This window comes from Achroia grisella, unplaced genomic scaffold (genome assembly GCF_030625045.1).
Source record: "Achroia grisella isolate CSIRO2021 unplaced genomic scaffold, CSIRO_AGI_Agris_v1 utg856, whole genome shotgun sequence".
NCBI classification, from domain to species: Eukaryota; Metazoa; Arthropoda; class Insecta; order Lepidoptera; family Pyralidae; genus Achroia; species Achroia grisella.
Genome location: NW_026713045.1, coordinates 1,958,202 through 1,980,398, shown reverse-complemented (window position 1 = coordinate 1,980,398; position 22,197 = coordinate 1,958,202). Strand labels below are relative to the sequence as shown.

Here is a 22,197-nt window from a genome sequence, read left to right as displayed (position 1 = left end):
AACTTTAACGCACAAATATAAATTTGCATACATATTTACACTAAAATAGCATCCTAATATTAGCTTGCACAAAAAAACTCCGAAGAAACCTAAGCTAATCTTATTATGCCATGCGGGTAGAGTTGAAATAAATATTTTATCTAGGAAATACATATATCTACATAAATTATAAAAAAATCCTACATGTTATACAGTAAATTTACTTTAGCTCGGTATCAAGTTAGAAAAACATTTACACACATAAGTAATGCTCTGGACCACTGAGCAAATAACCTGAGTTTTAGAACGATAACTAACAATTGTTTTAGTTGCTGTTTATATCGTACAATGTTTCGTATTATACATAGCCAGTATTTATTTTATTTTATTGATTCTTACTTTTAGTCATTATTCCTAAGATTGACATTACATCCATAATGTCAAAATCACTAAGCAAATATTAACAAACACGTTTGTCAAATAATTCTTTGAAATGGAGTCTAAATTTTGAAATGTATTATTTAGATTAAAATTATCTGTATAACGTAAGAAAATTTCAGTAAAATAATACCCATGGAAAATTCTAAATAATTAATCAAAATTCTAAGTTCTATTACAACGAAAATAAGTGCAAAAATGGCAGATAATAAACATGGCGAAACCGGCCACCAGGGCGATGACAAGGACAAAAGAGTCAAAATCCAAGTATGGCTTTCTTCTTTGCATATTGATTATATAAAGAAAATACACTATAGGACTATTTAAAATACATAAAATCAATGAGATTAAAGTAGACCATTATTTGTATTATTGTTTAGACACTGTATCTGCCAGACATATAAAAGAGGTACTTTAATGAGTCAACTACATCACTCTCACCGATTTAAGCCGCTAAGTAGCTTGATTTGCAAGCTATATTCCGGTTGGAGGTTGAGACATATTGTAACGTATAAGATATTGAGGTTTGAGATTACAAAGATATAACCAAGAGCAAAATATTTCGACATGGTGTGCGTAGTGCTGTTTATGTATATAGGCGACACCTTCTTCTTACCACTACATGGGAAGTCAGCTTGTTTAGTATTCCAGTCACATAGTCACATAATATACGAAAGTGTTTTTTATAATTGAATGACTGACTTTGACTTCGATTATTGAAAAAAACGATTAATAGCGACACTAAAGTCGTCCAAAAGTTATGATTATATATTTATTATCTAAGATTGAAGGAGAAGATGAGGTGGTGGAAGGAGAGATGGGTCGTAAGAAAATGAAACGGTTTCAACTGCCCAATTTGCCAAGATGGTGGCAAGCCAAGATTATTCAATATGCGTAAGTTAGAAATAGCATTACTTATTCACTAATCGTCACGGCTTAAACCGGGTGTTGTACAGCTTACCTACAAACTTTATATATGATACTCAGGAATACTATAATCTGTCTTTCAAAGTTAATGAATTTCTCAAATCGGTGCAGTGGCGACCTAATTCCGTTTTATCGTTACGATTATATATATATATATATATATATCCAACAAATAAATTGTAACCAATAATAAAATAATAAACTCTCTCTCTCTCTCTCTCTCTTGTGATAGAAGTATATGTAGATTTTCCATTCTATTGGCATTAATAAAACTTTGTCTGAAACATTTCCGCTTAAAACAGAAATATTGCATGGATGATAATTGCTATTCATCGACTGCAATATTCACTTTACTCAACCACTCAATGTAGGCGTTAAGAATACCTAAATCTAGAAAAACTTTATCAATAATTATTTCCAAATTTAAAAAAGACAGACAAAATATTTAAAATCGCCATTAATGCTTGCTATTAAAGTTTTGTAGTAGTTCTGTGTGCACAGAACTTCGTCCGCATCTTCTTGGCATGTTAATTGCTCAAATGTACCAAAAATTATAATATATCATTAACTGCCTCCTTATCAAATACTATGTATATAAAATTTCTAGTCAATTGGTTAAGCTATTATAGTATCAAAAAACAAAGTAAAAACTTACTTTTATAATATTAGTAAGGATTACAGAACATTTAGTACCTTGACCCAAATGCAGTAACGCCGAAGGTCTATTAGTGAATGGGGTCGACGAAACAAAAATGGTGTATAACCTACATATAATTATTTCTGTGCATCCGAAGGCCACTGAAAGCATCCAAGTGACCCGGTCGCGACCGGCGACGTTGGAGCCATCCGGGTCACCCGGACACCGCCAACTGGGAAACACAGTTGAACCTTGGTTACAACTGTTAGGCCAAAATTCGATTATCTAAATGCCTTGACAGCATAATTAAAAAAATACAACTTAAATCTTTTTGAATGCATAGGTACTTACTTCTAAAAGTAATGTTCAATCATTTACGAAATCACCAACACCATCCTAAGTCAATACAAATCCACAAAATAACGAGTTCAATTATAACAAAATCAATGTTGAGCTAAAACAGTCACCGATGTACTCAAACGAGGTGTAATAAGGTGTATTTGGGTTTAAAGCGTGAGATATTATCTATTGTAAAATTACAGAATACAGGGGTCTGACGCCTTAGTTTTCAGGAATAGGAACGTATGAAGAGTATACTCGTATGTACATGGCATCCCATTCACATCGCTTGATATCTATTGTCCTGTTTATGTATATAGGTGCAGCGACGACAATAGGTGTTGCTTTCCAACAGGAAAGACCCGTACCCAACAGTAGAATATAATGAATTATAATAATTACCACAAATATATGGTAATAAATAATATACGATACTCCCTACCTACGCTTTTATAAATGAATAGGCTAAAATCTGTATAAAAAAAATAATGTTCGTTTTAATCGAAACGTTCAGCTATTGACAGCATAATGGCACTGAAACCTGACGTGCAGGCAATTAACTACTTTTAATGGAACTATGATAGCACATCAAGTGTCTACGCTATCGGTATGATACGGCGAATACGCGGGAAATGAGCCATGAAAGGTGTCGGGGCAAATTAATGTTCGCGTGATAGCGTATGGGGTGTGGAGGGCGAGTCGCGGGTGGCTCTAGGGCCTACGCGACGCGACGTTAATGGCGGCAACAGTCATTGCACCTTCGGCCGCGGGTGAAGCAACATGCAACTGTAAAAGTGCATCATGTTGCGAACACCGTCGACTTCCTCGGACGGGTCATTCTGGACCACTATAGAATTGTTGGCGGACCGTGGCCGGCGGCGGTCTGCAGGCGATGCTGAAGATTATACAGACGTCGAATTGCCCAAGAGGAGAGCGTCTGCTCTCAGGTGAATGAATGACAACATTTTACTGTAACACCATGTTAAATATGTTTAAAATATTTTAAAGTCATTTTTCCATATTTGTATGTTGAAACTCGACTTTAATTAAATTTTAAGTATGTGAATATTTAAATCACGTACCTATACTATATTTTTCTAGTATAAATGTATTAATAAACCTAATTAAAAAAAACAGGGTCTCGGGTATAGTATATTTAATGCGATATATTCGACAATTATGGTATTATTGAGCATTTTTAAAATCAATGTGGTTTATTCCCATGATAGTCCTATATCTATTAATTTTGACACGATTGAAAATCTGTGGAACTTTCATCTGAAAATATAAATAATAAATATCGTTAGAATAAGTTTGAAAACCAAGTACAACAACGGACTTCTATTTAAATTTCAAATAAACAAAAAAATACAGCACTACATTCCTTAACTCTTGTAACCTGTATTGTTTGTAAACACAAAATTGTACACATGCGTACATTTGTCGTACAACATTGCTGAAATTGTAAATTAATGACGAAATACCATCCGTGTATCTGACAAGTTTACGTTCTCTAGACAAGCTTTTGTTCTAGTTAAAATGTTTGATAATATTCGTAAGCATTTTGTATCAGTCATACGTATATTTCATTGATCGGATAACGTGTAGACAACAGCGTGTAGAATCGTAGTAATCGAACATAAATACTAATATATATCTTACGAGGAAAATTCCATGAACTTCAATTTTCCTTTACTTAGACTACCAATTCTTCAACAAAAATCCCGTGTGAACTCAACGAAATGAATCAACGAAAAATATGGATATATGGATGCGATAATTTAGTCAATTATGTCTGCGGACAAACTTTCATTCAATTCTTCCTTATTAAATCGATCGACACGAGGATTATACAAAAAAGATATGAACATCTATGCAATTCTCCACATTCAAAATATTAGATAGAAATACTATTTCCTTGGAACATAAAAACGGATAAACTTTCTGAAATATAAACTCTCTAAATGAAACAAATGAAAAGTGGGTTATAATACCTACTTGTTGTTCCAATGGAACGTTGAAAATCCTTAACACACATATAAAAAGCAAATTCTCGAATCGTTTAGCTATATTTTATATGTTGTTTTTTAAATTTTATATTTTCCTTTTATTTCGTTTAGAAATAATAATAGGATAATAATAGGATCTGCAACCAGGCCAATAGTAAAATTTTAGATATACTCGTATGTACCTATAATAATATAAAAATTTTAGCATTATACATGAAAATATCACAACAAGTTTTCTACGAAAATAAATACTTGTCGTAAAATATGTATTTTGATAGAAACATATATAGGTAATAGAGATATATACAATATGTATCAAGGCTACTTATATTTTATTGCTTCGTCGATTGCGTCCGAGGAATCTATTGGGCACCACGAGAGTATGACGGCACCTCTCACGATATGACGAACGTTGCATTAAAAATAGACATCTACTATAACTCGACCATTTATTTCTAAATAAATTGCGTGATCATTTTTATCGTGTCCTAAATATATTCGCTGCGCTTACTGTAAACGTCTTTATTTTTCCGGCCGTTATCGAGAACCACTGAGCACAACTCATATAAAATAACTCTGCAAGGAAGCGTTAGTACGTCAAATACTATAGTATAATTAGATGATTAATATATATATATATATATATGAATCATTAGCTAATATTATACATACATAGTATTTAAATAATGTTAGAGTACATCTGAATATATATTTTAAAAACTACTTAGTAATTAGTCTGTATCCACAACAAATATTTTGTGTGGTTGTCGTACCATTTCTCTGTTATGACATTCCGTTATAACGAATTAAACATAGGCAACATGTTTAATTCGTTATAACGGTTATATATAATACAAATTGAAAATATTACCTCCTATCCCTACTCTAATAAAGATAAAAAAAATTTGATGTTAATGCCTTTAGTGATAATTATTTCACTGTACACGCGAACAAACTTGCTGGTAACGTTCCTTCACAGTATGGAATCTGTTAAAAACAATTAACAAGAAAAACGCAGTTTAATCTACCGGCGCCCCCGGGCGCCCCTCCGATCGATCCCCCATTCAATTCAAACGGGGATCGAAATTACGACGGCCTGCGCCGAGGTTCGAACCCTTAGTGGTGCCCTCAGACTAAAGTCGTATTCGTCAGGTAGGAGCTGGCCTTCAGCCGCTCCATAAGTCCTTCCGCGGGTTTGGAGTGCCATCTGCACTCGCCCCCTAACGTCCAGTGAAGCTGTAAAGGCCAGCTGCGGCCAACAGCATTAGAGTAGTCCGAAAAAATAGACAACACCGATGTTTGGCGATTTTTTGTAACGTATATACATACATACAGACCTTAATACTAACATATTTATTGATAATAGTATGTATGTAAATACTAGTATATTGGTTGAACACTATTATGTTATAGAATACAGGTATATCTTCATCGTGACTCTGAATTTGCAACTCAGCCAGGATAATTCGATGGTCGCGGGTTCGATTCCTCACATGCAAATATTTGTATTTATGAGTATAACTGTTTGCATTGGTCTGGATACTTCCTATATATATTATATGTATATGTTTTACCAAAAAAGATGTATATAGATAAGAATTTTTTTCTAACTGTAGTCATGTCCGCATAATACAAGCTCTGCTTAGCTTAGGACTAGATTTATTTTTATACTACTAGTAATATTATGTTGTCCAGGGTTATTATTATTATTTTACATGCTATAATGAACCTGAAGCATTTCTGATACATGATTCAGATACGGTGTCATCGCTAACGAAAATACATTATTTAACCGTCGATTTGGGACGCTACTCCGCCGGTGTTCACGTCGACAGAATGACGTGGCATAGTAAATTTATCGTCACGTGTAATTCGGGCATTGTGTAAACACCCGCAAATTGTAAGTGACTACGTCCATTGTTTACTTGAACGGCGATACGTACTCCGTCCATCGGTGCCTGCTGGATTACATCTTTTAAATTGCCACTCTTCTAACATGTGGCAATTACGTGAAGTTGTTCTACTTTATTATTATGGCTGATGCATTTTTACCAATAATAATTACAGTAGAAACAATAAAAATGCTTGACAGGACACTTCATGTAGTGTGATGTAGTCCGAAACTATTATTAATAATATGTCAAGACATATCACAATAGCGCCATCTAGTCCCAAGCTAAGCAGAGCTTGTGTTATATGTACTAGACAACTAATATAACTACATCGATTTTTTTTATTCATATTAATATACATAGATCAGACTCGGACCGATACAGACTATATATATATATATATATATATATATATATATATTCATGAATACATATGATTGTACCGTGCGAGGAATCGAACCCAGGACTACTGGAAGTAAGGCGGTTTGCTAAACCGCTAGACCACCGAAACCGAATTTGTAGTATTGATACTACACGACTGGAACAAAACAAATATTTAAATATACATAATGATTATAATAATATTAATATGTCCACTGTTTTCTCTAGTGAGGTAGTTAGCGATAGTACCAAGTTTGTTATAAATGCAACATTTGATATTCCCATAATTCGTTGGCTATTATTACATTTTCCAGAAAATTTGATAGCATGTTTTACTCGAATCGTACAGGGAATTGTATACACATTTTTAAATATCAAATATTTTATCATATTTTACTTTATGTTATGGCATTCTAAATAATATATTATAAATTCTGTTAATAGAATAGAGCACTTAGATAATAATTCATGTAATTTGTGTTTAATGTAAATATTTACTACAATTGTCATAATAAAAACCATAAAAACGCCGGAGGTTGCATGACCACCAGCGAATAATATTCATAATTCAGATAACCTCCTTTCAAATGTGATAAATTACCTATCGCTAAAATTATTTCATTTTAAGTGCTAAAAATAGTAATGTTGTATTACAGTTTTAAAAATAAAATTTTATTTTAGTATTATAAAAGTTTGTAGTGGTGTAATAGAGATAGCAAATAAATCAAACACATTAGGTATATAAATATGAGTCTTAGTAATTAGAAAGCAGTAGTGTATAATCACATTTAGGTCTATGTGTATGTTAACTTTTCACTTCCTAATAATTATACCTATATATAATGATAGTAAACTTGGTAAAACAAATATCAACCTTATAGTACGTTGTTTTGACTAAAAGCTCAAAAATACTGTTTACATTTGACTACGGCGTTATCCAAATATAAGTAGTATTGCTTATAAGAATAGGAATGTAACGAATAATCTGACCTCCTTGATTCTAAAATGGCTACCATGAAATAATGGACGGGGTTTACAAAAAGAAAATCAATTAATGGCTTTATATTATTTTGTTTAATTCCGCTACCATTAGTATGTGTATTACCGCCAACGTGTTCCAGGAAAATGTTGATTTCCTTTGGGAATTGGGTTCCAAACTAAAATGTTTCTTTGAAGCTCTATTTCTTAGTAATGAACGTCATGAAGTTATTTAAAAAGTTTTTACAAAATCTTCCATACTTCACACCAATGGCTATTACGTTGTTACAATTTTACGATCATTGAAAGTCGTTAAAATTAATAGCTCTAGGTATCACTAACAAGTTTTGTATGATGATTTTTTATTGTCTATATTCAACCCTGTAATAGTAGGCATTAAATTTTTACCTGTCTAAACACCAACTTCTATTCAATAGTTATATTTACCCACAATAGACAGGTTTCAAGTAGCCATAGCAGCTTTTTGACACTTTCTTTTAGATATTATATACGTATCTATTTAAAAGAAAAATATCACATTTGTATTCACCAGTAATATTGTTAGTGTTTTTATGTATACTATGTATTATATATTTACAAAAAAATAAGTATTTTTATATCAGTTTATTCTCAAGAAAAGACATCGGGAGCACTATATTTAAAAAAACCTAGATATTTCTACAATAATTAAAATCATTAGTAATCGCAAATTAAGCTAAAAATTATGTTTATAATATTTGCGTATAATAATTATAGTATATATTTGGATTGGAATTTACTTTGGATTATAAATGTAAACCACGATTAAAAAGTGTCAATGTAGGGTATACAAAAAGGTAGTTACCCTGATACCCTCTACAGTAAACTAAATCGACAATATAACATGTTGCGTAGCAACTACACTTCGAAATCTACTAGTGATTCATAATTTTATTTAATGTCTCTATTTAAAAATAAAACTTAGACCGCGTCATCACTTAACATCAGGTGAGATTGCGGTCAAACTCGCTGAAAATTATATAAAAAAAATTGGCCACACATTATGAGACGGACGGGTCATGCCGATGACGTTATTCAATTCGATGATCGGTTGTTACGTCCCTCTCCGTTCGGAAATGTTCCAATCGAACTGCATCATCTGTATGATTCGTCGGAATTGAACATAATATGAGCCTATTCTTAAACTCATAATTCTAGGTACATTATGACATCAAAGTAACAAAGAGTACCTACTCTCACTCTTAACATCTTAATGAGTACCTCTTAGTATGTACCTCTTATGGACAAATAATTATATCGTACCGTAGAAAAAATATTGTCATAATTTTATAAAACTATCGTTTTTGTTTTGTTTTCACGCAGTACTAATCAAAATTCATTGTTTAATAATTTTATGGACGATATAATAAAAATTAATAATAATGTCATATCTAGTTCTTTTTATGTCTATAATAGCAGCATTTGCCCATTATCACCCCTCCCATGGCGCGTATGGAGGCGATACAAAAGCCTAGAACCCACTATCGACATGATGTGATTCATTTTCATAAAGCTATTGTAATTAAATAGTATGTATACTTGGAAAGTCTGTTTCATATTCAGTCTATCTTTTTACGGAGGAAACAATGCACCGCACCGCTACAGCACTTAATAGGAATACAAATTTTTCATCCATATATGACAATAACCGATATTCTTTAGTCACGTCAGATAAAGCACCTTCTACACTTGAATTTAAGCGTTATTATGCCTTATCTATAAATATATACGAAATAAATATATACAAGTCGCAGTTGTTACAAAATAAAATAATATTAATAAACTTTTGTCTATGCGTTTATGCACGTTTATGCACGTTTATCTCAGAAAGAGTATACTAAATCTGCGATATATATTAAATATAATTATACAATATGTTTTTATGTAGATAATAACTTATTTAATATTATTATATAATATAATCATAACTCTATAAATGCATTTAAACGGTAATTTTAAAAATACGTACTAAAATAAATAATCTATAGGCAAGTAGTCGTAAGATCCTTTACCCTTTTCATATATATCCTACCCCTGTTGTCGCAATTAATACATACACTGCATTGGGTGCATTCGTTATGTTTCGGTTACAAAGTTGAGAAAGCCAGTTCAAGACAAGAGACTACAAACTCTCTATTAACTAATTATTGCTCTCAGAAATGGCATGGATATTTTGCCTTTTGCACCATACTACTTTAATTCTCATGGGCACGTCAGGATGTGTATAGTATGAAAAAATAAATTTATCAGTATTACAGATGTTGTCTATTCTTCTATATTTAGATGTTATGATGGATGTACCTAATATTTTATCAGGGACCATTAGTTACTATGTCATTATGTTGCTATCTGTAAATACATAATTAGGTAAATATCACAAAATAACAACAGTAAATATTACGAGCAATGTTCTTTAAGTAAAATTTGTTATCTTATATGACCTGAACACATACAATAATAATCAATCTACACATAGTAAAACTATTGTATAGAAATCATATATTTTCTGTAAAGAATTGATAACCATGTTTAAAGTGGATTATTACAACAAATAAAGTTTAAATTTATAACTTAAATTTCCCAATTTCTAATGTTTATTACATTATATGCGAATTGGCACTGTATAATATGTGAACACAACTTTATACGAAAATTTGTATACATGTGGTGTTAGTGGAGGCCGTGCCATACCGTGCCAGTCGTATTATACTTACACCACGATAAAATCTAACTATGACACGGGGGCATCTAGCGTCAAAACTACTAAAACTTTACAACACCCCTACGGATAGACTCGTCTTCTCCAAAGGCGGGGATTGTTATCAAAACGAGCGAAGAAAATTTTTAAAAGGACAGCGCGGCGGCCGGCGGTGAGTGACACATGAATATGATTAAAAGCAGTTTATCAAGTTTTAATCAATTTTCCAACTTTCTTACACCTCACATCTGAGACTATATTTTACTACAAAATATTTTATTTATGGAAATATGTATATAGAGTTATTCTTTTTTTAGGAGTTTATAGAAGAAATATTTATTACATGTTAATTAATTCAAATCCACTAAAACAAAAACAATGCCTTTTATAATTGTTCCAAGTAATATCTATATGTATTTGAAATTTATCTTTTTAAATGTTCATATTTGTAAATATTTACTAGATTCGTTTAGTTCCAGACGATAATAATTATCACAGTACCTAGACATTATTATCGTTTAATATTTAATTATTATTTGTACACTGTTTTTTTAATAAATAAAGCATATTTGTTTTACCTACTTATCATAAATAACCAAATTATTATATGAGATATTGATAAATCGATGGAATGAGATTTATATACGATGTATGACAAATTCCCTTGCCATAAACTTTCATTTGGTCTTTTAGATATGTCAATATATTCTTAATATAAAATTTAAGGATTCCGGAATACATCTTAAAACAATTTATATGCACCATGAGAGATGATGATTTAACTCGTGGACATTTTTTACTCGATAGCTTCGCGCATCCACATGTCCGGGCACGCCTCGAGAAGCATATGGGTACAAATCTGGTGAGACTCACAGACAAAAGCTACATGACCGACTTGGAAGAAAGAATCCGTGCTGTCAATGAGGAGAACCTTAACAAAAGAATCTCTGCCAGAGTTGTGAGTACACTTTAAATTTGAACTAATTTATCAAAATCGTCAGCTTGGTTTTTTTTTCACCTATTTCAGTTGTCAAACAACTTGCTTTTTAATGACGAACTGTGTGTGAAATCTTAGTTCATAAGAAAACTTGTGTGGTGTTGTTCATAAAGTAAGACGAAAGTTGCCACTTACAGTACAATGAGCCTTCAAGTTTATTATATAGTTTGCCATTTAAGTGACCTAAAAGAGATACTATTTTGTAGCTATACGGTAATTTCTATATGCCAGACGAAGACAATAAATTCTTTTATGTTGATATAATTTGTGTTCATTTACATAACTAATTCTGTAAGCATATTATCTTATCTGTGCTGAAACCCTCTTTGGATGATGGTTACTATAGGCAGAAGACAGCAACGAATGTTACAACACTAAAAGTGTCATTAAAACGTATATACTAGTTTGTGACATTCCTCAAAGACATTGATATAGCTTTAAGATAATAAATTTAGGTATGAATATAAATATACATATATTATAAAAATCATATTTCTATATGTAATGTAAGACTGACCAAGTCGGTATACCAGATACCAGATACTGTTGACCAAATTTAATTTATATGTTAATTTATTATTATTATTTAGACAGTTAAGATTTCAGTTGGATGAAGATACTTGTAGTAGAGTGCCCACCACATCGTTTTATACAATATCCTAAATTAGTAATAACAGTCACGACTCTTATATCAGATAAGATAGCCGTTGTCATTGTTAACTGTCGATGGTGTGGTGAACGCAACTCTTGACAATGGCCTCAAACAGCCGGGGATCAGCCTACAGCTGTCTCTCGGATTAATGTTTGGTTTATTCCTTCACCAGAGAGTCAATCTTATTAATAAATAATTCGAAAGTTTGTGAGTATGAATGGGTGTTTATTACTATTTCACGCAGAAACTACTGAACTGATTGACTGTTTTTATTACTGATTTTGTTGAAACTTGACAGTGATATAGCTTATACATCAGAATAACACATAGGCTATAAATTTCACGAGGGTGAAACCGCGGGCACAGCTAGTCAAAAATATATTTATATACATTTGGACACACAAAGTTGTGTTTCAGTGTCGTTCTGATTTGAACTCACAAGCTCATAGATGTCATTCAAGGTAGGGAACCACGAGGCTACAGATGTTGTTAATTCTGAAATCACGCTTCTCTCGTATCTTTACCCTGGTACTCCCTCTATTATATACATTTAATATTTTGTTGTAATATAAGAATACTTGTAATATTTATCTACAGCTAGATGAAATGGAAAGGTTGAAACGTCTCATCCTCGTCGGAAAAACACCTCTGAAGGAATGTCCACCTGAACTATTCCACCATCCTGTATTCGTGTTTTGGAGGATGGTCAACAGAGAAGTCGCCAAGGCATCCAAGAAACGAGCTGATGCTTACTATCGAAAATTGAAAGCATCTCAAAAACCAGATCAGGTCCCATATAGAATTATTATTATAAAATTATTTTTTTACTTTACACGTATGTTTGTGGCACCTTTCTTGTAGAATGAATAAATATATTGCCATTAGTCATTTTAATTAGTAAACAGTGACTACTAATAATACTAGACTGTGTTTAAAATTCATTCATTGATGCCATTTGTTATTCGAAATTGTAAACTTTAATTTATTGTTTACAATTTCAAATAACAAAACCTTTAAACCTAAATTATGTACGTCTGTAGTTTATACAAAAAATTAAATAACTGTTATAAAATATTTTACCCACTTTATTAATTGTAGTCTATGGATGAAGAAGCTGAAAATGAATCCATAGAAGAAGAAAACGAACAAGTAACACCAGAACAGCTGTTAGCGAAATGTAACGAGGAATTAGAGGAACAAAAACGAACAGACATCGAAAAAGGGGTTCGCTTTACTGACGAACAATTCGCTCTCCTTAAATACGAGACGAATGACGTTAAAATCCTTAAAAATCTTACGGTAAGCAAATCTCTTTAATGATTGTATATTAAACGTTCTAAGTCCACTGACGAAACCAGATCAATCAAAATGCTATCACAACTTTAACCAGTAGTTATCAAGAAATAGGTATACATTTAAGATTTATAATTTCATTACCAAGTAATAAAGTTGAATATGCAGTAACACTTTAGTGTCCATAAGTGTGACTGTATATAAACTGCTTTGTACTAGTATATAGCCAGTTTTATCTGACCTTTTGTAAACAATGTGCTCGTGCCGCTTCGTGCATGATCTACGGACCTTATACACCTTTTATATCATGTTTACATTGCCACCGAATTTGTGATATCTAACAACGAACAATGGTTATATTTCTCTTCAATTTCTTATCGAAACCAGGTACATATATAACAACAAAAAAAACTAACTACAACTTTTAGCAGTCAAAAAATGTTATTCGTAAAGAATTTGAAGTGATTCATATAAAAAACACCAAACATGGCGGTGCTAGTCGCCAAAAAATATTTTTGTAATATGTGTGTGTAAAAATAAGAAACTATTTAAAGAAGTTCTAGTCAATTAGTGATAGGGGCCAAAAAGGTCTTTGATCTAGGGTACTAAAAAAATGTTCTTAGCTAAATGCAAGTAGGTAGGTAACACGTGTTGTATGGTGTACACGAGCCAAGTGAAAATTAAAAATGTCAATCACCTTTGGAGTCCATAGCTTCTGACCCCGTACTATCTAATCATTCATAAAACCGTTACAAAATAATTCTATTGGACTGATAGGCATTATCAGTGTAGTACTAGGCTAGGAGAAGAGATGGTATTAGTGCCCGTTTTTAGTAACGTATTATATTATAGCACACTAAAAAAGTACAGAATTTAACGACGTTAAATTCTGTACTTTTTTAGTGTGCTATAAATAGTAACACACATAAAGCGATCAAAAGCAAATAGCAACCTTTTGCATATATCTATACCTATACGATTTTACTATTTATAACATTAGCAAGGGAAGATATCCCTGAAAATAATTGCAATTATTTGCTATTGATTTCCTCAGCATTCTGAAGTATGTAATCCATCTTTATTTTCTAGGGTGCACCCTAGAAAATAAAGATGGATTACATACTAACTACTACGAAACTTATATATATTATATAGGCTTTGATACAAATGATATTCCATTGACCTTTTTAAAATGAACTTAATCGATCCAATTCCGATTTCCGACGTTAAGGTTTTCAGACAATCCAGCTATGACCAATTATCAATATTTTAAAAACTGTAAATATTTCAGACAATTAAAATTAATAATTAAAAGATTCAAGCGAAAGGGTGTTTTCCCTGCCCTGTTCGCTTTGTAATTTTGTAAAGACTGAACTAGATCTTTTCAAACGAATTTCAAACTGAGGTAGTTTTTCTGAATAGAAGTATACCTATTTTATGGACAGTTTAAGACATCTTTATAAAAACTGAAGAAATATATATGATGACTTTTTGCAATCAACAGGGTTTACTCCTACATTAGTTCTATATGGCATAATTAGAAATCTTTTATTATGTAAAACCAAACGTTATATTAATAAATATTATTTTATTTTCAGACAGTTGAAGAATTGTATGCTTTAGCTGACAAGATCATTGGTACAAAGCGTTTGTAAAAGTATTTTATTTTTTTTAATAAGTGTAAATGTTTATTAATGAATGATTCAAACCTATGTGCAACTCTATTTATTAGATATATACTCACTCACGCCTTAATTACTGGCATGCATGATGAAAAAATAAAAATATTGAAAAGCACAGAAAATGTAATGAAAGTAAGCAAGATTGTATTTTGTATTAATTAAATGTGTGTCCAATTTATTGTGTGTTATTTATTCAATAGAATAGACGCATTAAATAAAAAAAGGTACGTGATAATACTATTATAGTTTATTGTCTTATAACTTAATTATATCCAATAATATTTGTAACAATACATTACAACAGTCCTAACAGTAATTTAAAATTACGTATACAAGTGAAGCAAACGGACGGTCTTATATATAATGGTTTTTATATTGTATATACCATATAATAATACCTATTATGTCTATATATTACAACAGTATGTCATTTACATGGTAATAAAAATTATATCAGATCATATTTACAGAAAGAACAAAGATTTGAAAATATAAAAGTACATTTAGTTTAATAATTATAAGATACAACTTTAGATCAGATCGCGAAATATTCTAACTTAAGCTCTGTGTTACAAACATCAGTATATTGTTCACAATCCAGATAAACAATTATAATTATAATACTTAAACATTGACAATATCTAAAACAATTGAGGTAACCTCGAATTAATTTTCAACCATTTACAACTGTCGCATCATAGAGTTATCGCAGAAATTATGGGTACCTCGTAGAGCTTGCTACGAGACGTTGCGTCACAAACGACTTTTGGGTCTACGGCGTAGCTGTGCATAGATAAGACCCGAGGGCTTGTCTATAGGTTGATAGATATGATGGCGCGGGTCACCTTTCGTTACATTTGCGGGGAATTTTGAAACGTCGATGTTCAAGTAATGTTTATTCGGCATTGTCATCTTTATCCATGATATCTGTTGGCAGAAACATAAGAAAATATATTTTTTTTTTATAGTAGTAATAATAATAAGAAAAAAGGCTAAATCCGTCTTTTACCAAGTAACTGTTACTTATAGGCAAAAATTATATTTCAATAGACTGAACTACTGTTGACGCATATGTTGTCCATATACAATGGTCAAACTGTTTAAGTGTAAGTGATCTAATTTGCATAGTGTGGACCAGAGATGTACTTTTCCTTTATTTACCGAAACAGTGTTGTATTTATTCCTACTCTCATATCATTAACTCTCTCAATATAATATGTCTTCTTTGTTGATGTTCTAGTTATATAATTCTAATGTATCTATTAAATAACTACATACTTACTACTAGTCACTATTATGTGCTTAGTTAAATATATACTATTATTAGTACATAATTGTGTTGCCAACAAACAGTGATAATTTTTGACCCATTATTGAAATATAGACGAAACACTAAACAAGATAACAAGTCAAGGGCTAATTTACAGTGCTAATTAATACAATGACCTAAAGTTACAGCAGGCAATAGACTCATTGTTGTCTATGAATAATAATAATAATAATACCTGAATAAATATGATCTATTTTTCTCCGATATAACTTAATCAAAAAGTAACAATTTCAGTTTGGACACCAGTATCAATTTAATTAGGTTTTAATATTCATCCTTTCTAATATTATAAATGCGAAAGTAACTGTCTGTCTGTTACTCTATCAAGCTAAAACTACTGAAACGATTTAAATTAAATTTACATCTGAACTGAGAAAGGACAGAGGCTACTTCTTAATACGAAAAAAGGATTTTAAGGGGTTGAAAGGGGTGATGGAAGGTTGTATGAAAGTATCGCTATTTTTAAAGCTCGGAGCTTGAAACTTTTGTTTTTAGATTGTTGATTAAATATAAATAAATATGACAATCAAAGTCTGTAAAAATTGTATAATTAAAGGAGATAAAATAAAATAGGGGATGAAAGCTTGTATTTAGGAAATTCGTTAAATTTTATTATAGCGTATTAAAGTAGTTATACGTATTTGTCTTATTTGTAAAATAATTAAAAATGCTATCCAATGTCACTATTCCACGCGGACCAAGGTGCGGGCATAACTAGTTAATAATAATTACTCAGTTCGCCCGTTTGTTTTAATTAAAATCTAGAACTGAAAGTACGTCTTAAAAAATAACTCAGACTATATTTTATCTATCAGGATTCAATGTTTGTTGTTCAGTGATTGTTTAATTTAGATAACATGACCTTAAAATAATTGGTTTCATCGAGATAAAAGTGCGTCAAAATTATATGTTATTCAATTTTGATAACCTTTTGTGTTTTTTTCGTATACAACTTGACATAAGTATAATATACTACTATTTATATACGGAACCTGATACCATTGACTCTAAAAGTGTAGAGAATAAAATAATTAGTAGGCAGAATGTAAAATATATAGAATATATAATATCACTTTCTACCAACGACTTAATTACTACTTAACTATCCTAAATATGTAGGTATATGTCAAATATTATAAAATTGAGGCTTCGGTTTAGCCATCGTATTACTTCCGATTTTCGCATTTGTATTCATGAGTATGAATGTTTGTATAGTTCTGGGTGTTAACTTTTCAGCACCCATAACACACTGCTCTCCTTAGCTTGAGAGCAAGATGGCGCTGTGTTAATTGACCAGGTTTATAAATAAACGTTAAGAACTAGCTATTTCTTTTTAAATGAATCAATGCCACGAATCAATAAGAAATTTTTAAACTGTATCCAATTCTATAAATTGATGACCCTAAGAGTAGCAATGCGCACAAGTTGTTCACCCTTTCAATTCATGGCCAAACGCATAAATAATTACTTGTTTTCCTATACAGATATATAATAACAGAACAAAGGTTAACTAAATGATATACCTATTTTAAATTCAATTACAGGAAATTATGACAAGATACTGTCATCACTATCATATAGTTAAAAGAAAAATCTAGATAATAAGTCAACGAGTTAAACACACTCTAGTCAAAGTAATACAACAATAGTATTTACCTCAGGAACATTTTCTAAGACAGATTTCTCGGCTTGATATAAAGTATGCTGCACTGATGGCGAGTAAACTCCGGTGTCTGGAGGTCCGGCGAATTTATCCAATATGGCGTCCTTAACAGTAAGCCAGGCATTGTCAAAATCAGCTGTGCGCATACTATCGTAAATCCACTCAGCTTCCACCACCGTACTATAACACAAATTTTTATTTTCATGAATTTCTTTCAAATTAGAACTAGTCTTATACTTTACATTTTATTTTTCATTTATCTTATAATTTTGCATTGGTATGGTGGGAGATATCTCACTATCAAGTTTGTCACATTGCCCCGAAGTGACAAAAATGTGTCCCACATGTATTATCTTCTTTTTTATGTAACGTTCACCTGACGGTAAACGACAAGCGTCGTCTATATACACGAATATTATCACGGGTATCACAAGTTATCTCAAACTCAAGCAAGCTTATACAACTTTAAAAGTTTTAAATTTAGACGGTTCACGTAAAACCAATTATCTGTATACCCTACCTACTCAACTAAGAGGATCGTAATCTGCCTAAAATTAATTCTGATAAAAGTAAATGCAGGACAAGATGTTCCTTTTGTGTTGCAAAATTCATTCGATTCCGTATTTTTTGTAAACAAACCCACCTGAATATTCTCTCTGCCGCATCACTAAGTGTAGTGTATTCATCTTGAACAAAATCTACAAAGGCGGACTGTGTTGTTTTCAGAACACGTAGACCGCTCAGTCCAGACTTCACGAGTACCGCTTCTGCACAATACATATAAACAAACATTTAAAATAAATAAAAATGCTATTTTATTAAGGATGTACGTGAAACAGACCAAAGCACTCACCATGTCGTGTTTGTGATACTTCGGCCCAGCGAGTGGCAGTTGGTGAAAACACAAAAGCATGATTATGTGGTGTTTCTGCTTGCAACCTCTCCCATGGGTATTCGACAACGCGACATTTCGCTTCCACCACTTGTTTATACATATAAAGAAAATGGTTTACAACCAAAGCACCAAATTCCTCTGGCGTCTTCACACCATGCTTTTTCGCTAACAAATACACAGTATTCTTCTGTGAGTCTGTTGCGACAACTTCTTTATTATCACCCAAGACGTAAGCGGTCTCAGATGTAAGTTTTAATTCGGTGGACACTTCAAACTCGCGAATGGTATGATAATTTCCGTCGCGGTGGACATGAAGTAGCTTCACTGAACCCTTGCCATAGCCATGATCACTTAGTTCGAACCGACCACCACTATCAGCTGCGGCAGTGTGAGCCACACGGGTACTGCTACTGCTAGTAGACGCCTCTCCTGCACTAGTATTTGAAGGCTTGGCATAAATTCTGCAAACATTATAAATTACTGTTAATAACACATCTTACTGATCCGATACACGTTTAAAAATATTTATGTTTATGTATCGTACCTGTTAGCACTTGTCCACGGCATTGTTAAATTACAAATTCACTTAATTTTGAGAGTGTGTAAAAAACGTCGACGCATTAAGCCCAAGCTAGGCAGACTGTGATAGTAGAAGCCGGAGCTCCATCTTATACGAGTACCCTGTGACCTGCTGTTATCAGAGTCGAGCACGCGACCAACAGCAACAGAATGTCTATCAATTGTTGTTTATCTAACAATACTATAACACCCTTATCAGCAAAGCTTAAGTTCCTTGATGTGGTGACTTCATTGTTTCCCTATTTTGATTTGAATTCACACTACAACAAAATCTATATATTTTAATAATACGGATTTAATAATAATAATTCTTCAGTAATTAATGAATAGCAATGATATTCACGTGATAGACATGACAAGAAATCCTTTTAGTATTTTCACGCAATCAGAATGTAACATGAGTTGTAGAGTGGTAATCATCGTCTATTGATATACGTGGTGTGTATGACAGAATATTATATATTAATAATCAGGTTATTTTAAATAATTACAGTCAACCCTATTATAAAAAATTACACACACATATCAAGGAATAAAATTAACTATATCGTGTCGTAGACGGTCGCGCCGTTACATCTCTTTTAGGTGTGTCTTCTCTTATGAAAATGGACATATTATTAAGCCCAATAAACCTTTTCAAATTCGTGTTGATGTTCGCCTTCTGTGTCGTCACCCTCAAACCTCAACAACAGAATGCTTTGGGTTTATTGGGGAATGATTTTATCATTATTCAGATACAAGCTGTTAATCTGGAGATTGCACCATAGTAATATTTTCCAAACTATTAAACAAATATTATATATTACAGCATTAAATAATTTCTGTAAGATACAATATTTTAGTGTATACCTATCTGCCTCTCTCGTTTACATTGTATTGTCTGAAAAGAAACATGAGTAACGTTTGTACTATGTAATTATCTATAATATTAAAACATGTAAAGCAATAAACAAATATTAGGTCTTTCATACCGCAACACAAAATATAATATAATGGAAAAAGTAATAAAACTTTCATTATCCTTGTGAGTTCCATAAAACTCTACGTCTGAAACCTATTAATATGCCTACACTTTAAGAAGTTTTCGTAATTTCTAAATACAAATTATATAATTTACCTGTAAAATAATTCAATAGTTACAATACATTATATTAAGTATGGATGGATGTTTGTTACTCTTTCACGTAAAAACTACCCAACGGATTTTCATAAAACTTTACAGTATAGGTATATATAGCTTATACATCAGAATAACACATAGGCTATAAATTTCAAGCGAGCGAAACTGCTGGCACAGCTAGTATATGTATTATAATACTCTCAATTCCGAGGAATTTGATGATACTAAGACATTACGATATTCTAGTAGCATGAATACGACGCTAACAAATCGCTCATATAATTGTGCAATAACAACCCTTTGGCCTTCCTGTGACGTATTATTTGCCTATAAAACAATTATGATCACATGTTCTGTATTCTGCGTATTGACGTTCAATATATTTATAATTTTTAGCATGTGCAGATAAATGAGGTTATCATTAAATATTTCGTTGGAATTATAAACTTCGTACACAACAAACTAATTTCCTTACACCAATTATAATTGCTAACTTTATTTTTAATAATATTTACGGACAATTTTTTTTACTAACCATTGATATCTATTTGGGATTTCTTTGGGATCAGAAAATATCGTTTCTTTCAAATAATTTCCTGTATTGTCGTTTCACTCTCTAAAATCTCTTAACATTATTTTATTTTTAGTCGTTTCATTGAAATTAATATTTCTATTAAATTACGTAAGTAATTTTAGTTGTCATTTTGTTGAGGGTTAAATTGACAGTGGTATAGATAACGGATTTGGCAATCTGAACGCATTAAAAATAGACTACTCCGCACATAAAAATATTATGTAAATAGGAACCCAACCGTATAGAAACGTTATACGCTTAAAACATTGCGAAACATCCGAAAAAGAAAGAAAAACATAAGTTAATTTTACATTTACATTAGTGGTCAGATACATAGCTCGATAGATGTATTGCGGGTAGAATGCGGGTGTCTCGAAATTTTTATAGTCACATCGTAACATTAAATGTTGCTCTCTATTTGATTACCAAAACGTTCTCATACATTTAAATAAGACATGTGTTTAACATTTCATGTTCCGATATATAAATATTTAAATATAGTTGCGATTTATCTACTTATTTCAGTATTGTAAAAATATATTCTATATCTAGATTCGTAAATCTAATGTCCCACATATGGATGTTTGTATGGTATCGTAAAATAATTTTGAATAAAGTAACACTCAAAGTCGGCCGGTAATTCACCTACCTAAATATAACATTAAATTGAAGTGGATGAATTAATAAATTTAAAAGTTATATGTTTTTCATATAACTTTTAAATTTATTAATTCATTCACTCCATCCATGATTTTTCGGGGTCAGCTCTCATCGCTATACTAATACAATTTTTGCTTTGATTTTAATTTGTGACAAATCCATTAGTTTGTCTATCCGCTTGATGAGGAATACGAGCGAGTGATTGCGAGTTCTATTACCCTTAAAGACTTAAGAAACGTGAAGATTGATTTCCATATCCAAATATGCTATTAACATCGATAGTAAATATATAATATTATATTATCTGTGGTTTAACGTAAAAATTTAGCTTACAAACATGATTATTTGTGTCTAAATTAGTAGTAATGGTAGTGGATTATTCGTGAATAAATAAATATTGTTCTTTTTTCTAGGAGTTAAGTCCAAACCTTCTGA

General features: G+C 31.6%; 2 protein-coding genes across 2 annotated transcripts; one reads left to right on the top strand and one right to left on the bottom strand.

Annotated features, from left to right (window-relative positions):
- The first annotated feature begins 424 nt into the window (after positions 1–424).
- On the top strand, positions 425–15,119 carry LOC131852696 (uncharacterized). Its single transcript, XM_059203410.1, has 6 exons — positions 425–684; positions 1,202–1,311; positions 11,125–11,275; positions 12,564–12,755; positions 13,065–13,265; positions 14,858–15,119. Exons 1-6 carry the CDS (start codon positions 616–618, stop codon positions 14,912–14,914), a joined length of 780 nt encoding a protein of 259 aa, XP_059059393.1. The 5' UTR covers positions 425–615; the 3' UTR covers positions 14,915–15,119.
- Positions 15,120–15,479: 360 nt separating this feature from the next.
- Positions 15,480–19,484, bottom strand: LOC131852618 (uricase). Its single transcript, XM_059203311.1, has 5 exons — positions 19,374–19,484; positions 18,788–19,290; positions 18,578–18,701; positions 17,928–18,114; positions 15,480–15,868 (listed from the first exon to the last, which is right to left on the bottom strand). The coding sequence occupies exons 1-5, from the start codon at positions 19,394–19,396 to the stop codon at positions 15,695–15,697; spliced, it is 1,011 nt and encodes a 336-aa protein (XP_059059294.1). The 5' UTR covers positions 19,397–19,484; the 3' UTR covers positions 15,480–15,694.
- Between the last annotated feature and the right edge of the window lie 2,713 nt (positions 19,485–22,197).

Excerpts from the sequence above, each read along its gene's own strand:
- LOC131852618 (XM_059203311.1), bottom strand. The coding sequence starts at position 19,396 with ATGCCGTGGACAAGTGCTAACAG. Across the intron at positions 18,702-18,787 it reads AGTATCACAAACACGACATG|AAGCGGTACTCGTGAAGTCT; the intron begins GTGAGTGCTTTG and ends TGTATTGTGCAG. Across the intron at positions 15,869-17,927 it reads TCTTAGAAAATGTTCCTGAG|ATATCATGGATAAAGATGAC; the intron begins GTAAATACTATT and ends TTCTGCCAACAG.
- LOC131852696 (XM_059203410.1), top strand. The coding sequence starts at position 616 with ATGGCAGATAATAAACATGGCGAAACCGGCCACCAGGGCGATGACAAG. Across the intron at positions 1,312-11,124 it reads GCCAAGATTATTCAATATGC|CTTCGCGCATCCACATGTCC; the intron begins GTAAGTTAGAAA and ends TTTACTCGATAG. Across the intron at positions 12,756-13,064 it reads CATCTCAAAAACCAGATCAG|TCTATGGATGAAGAAGCTGA; the intron begins GTCCCATATAGA and ends TATTAATTGTAG.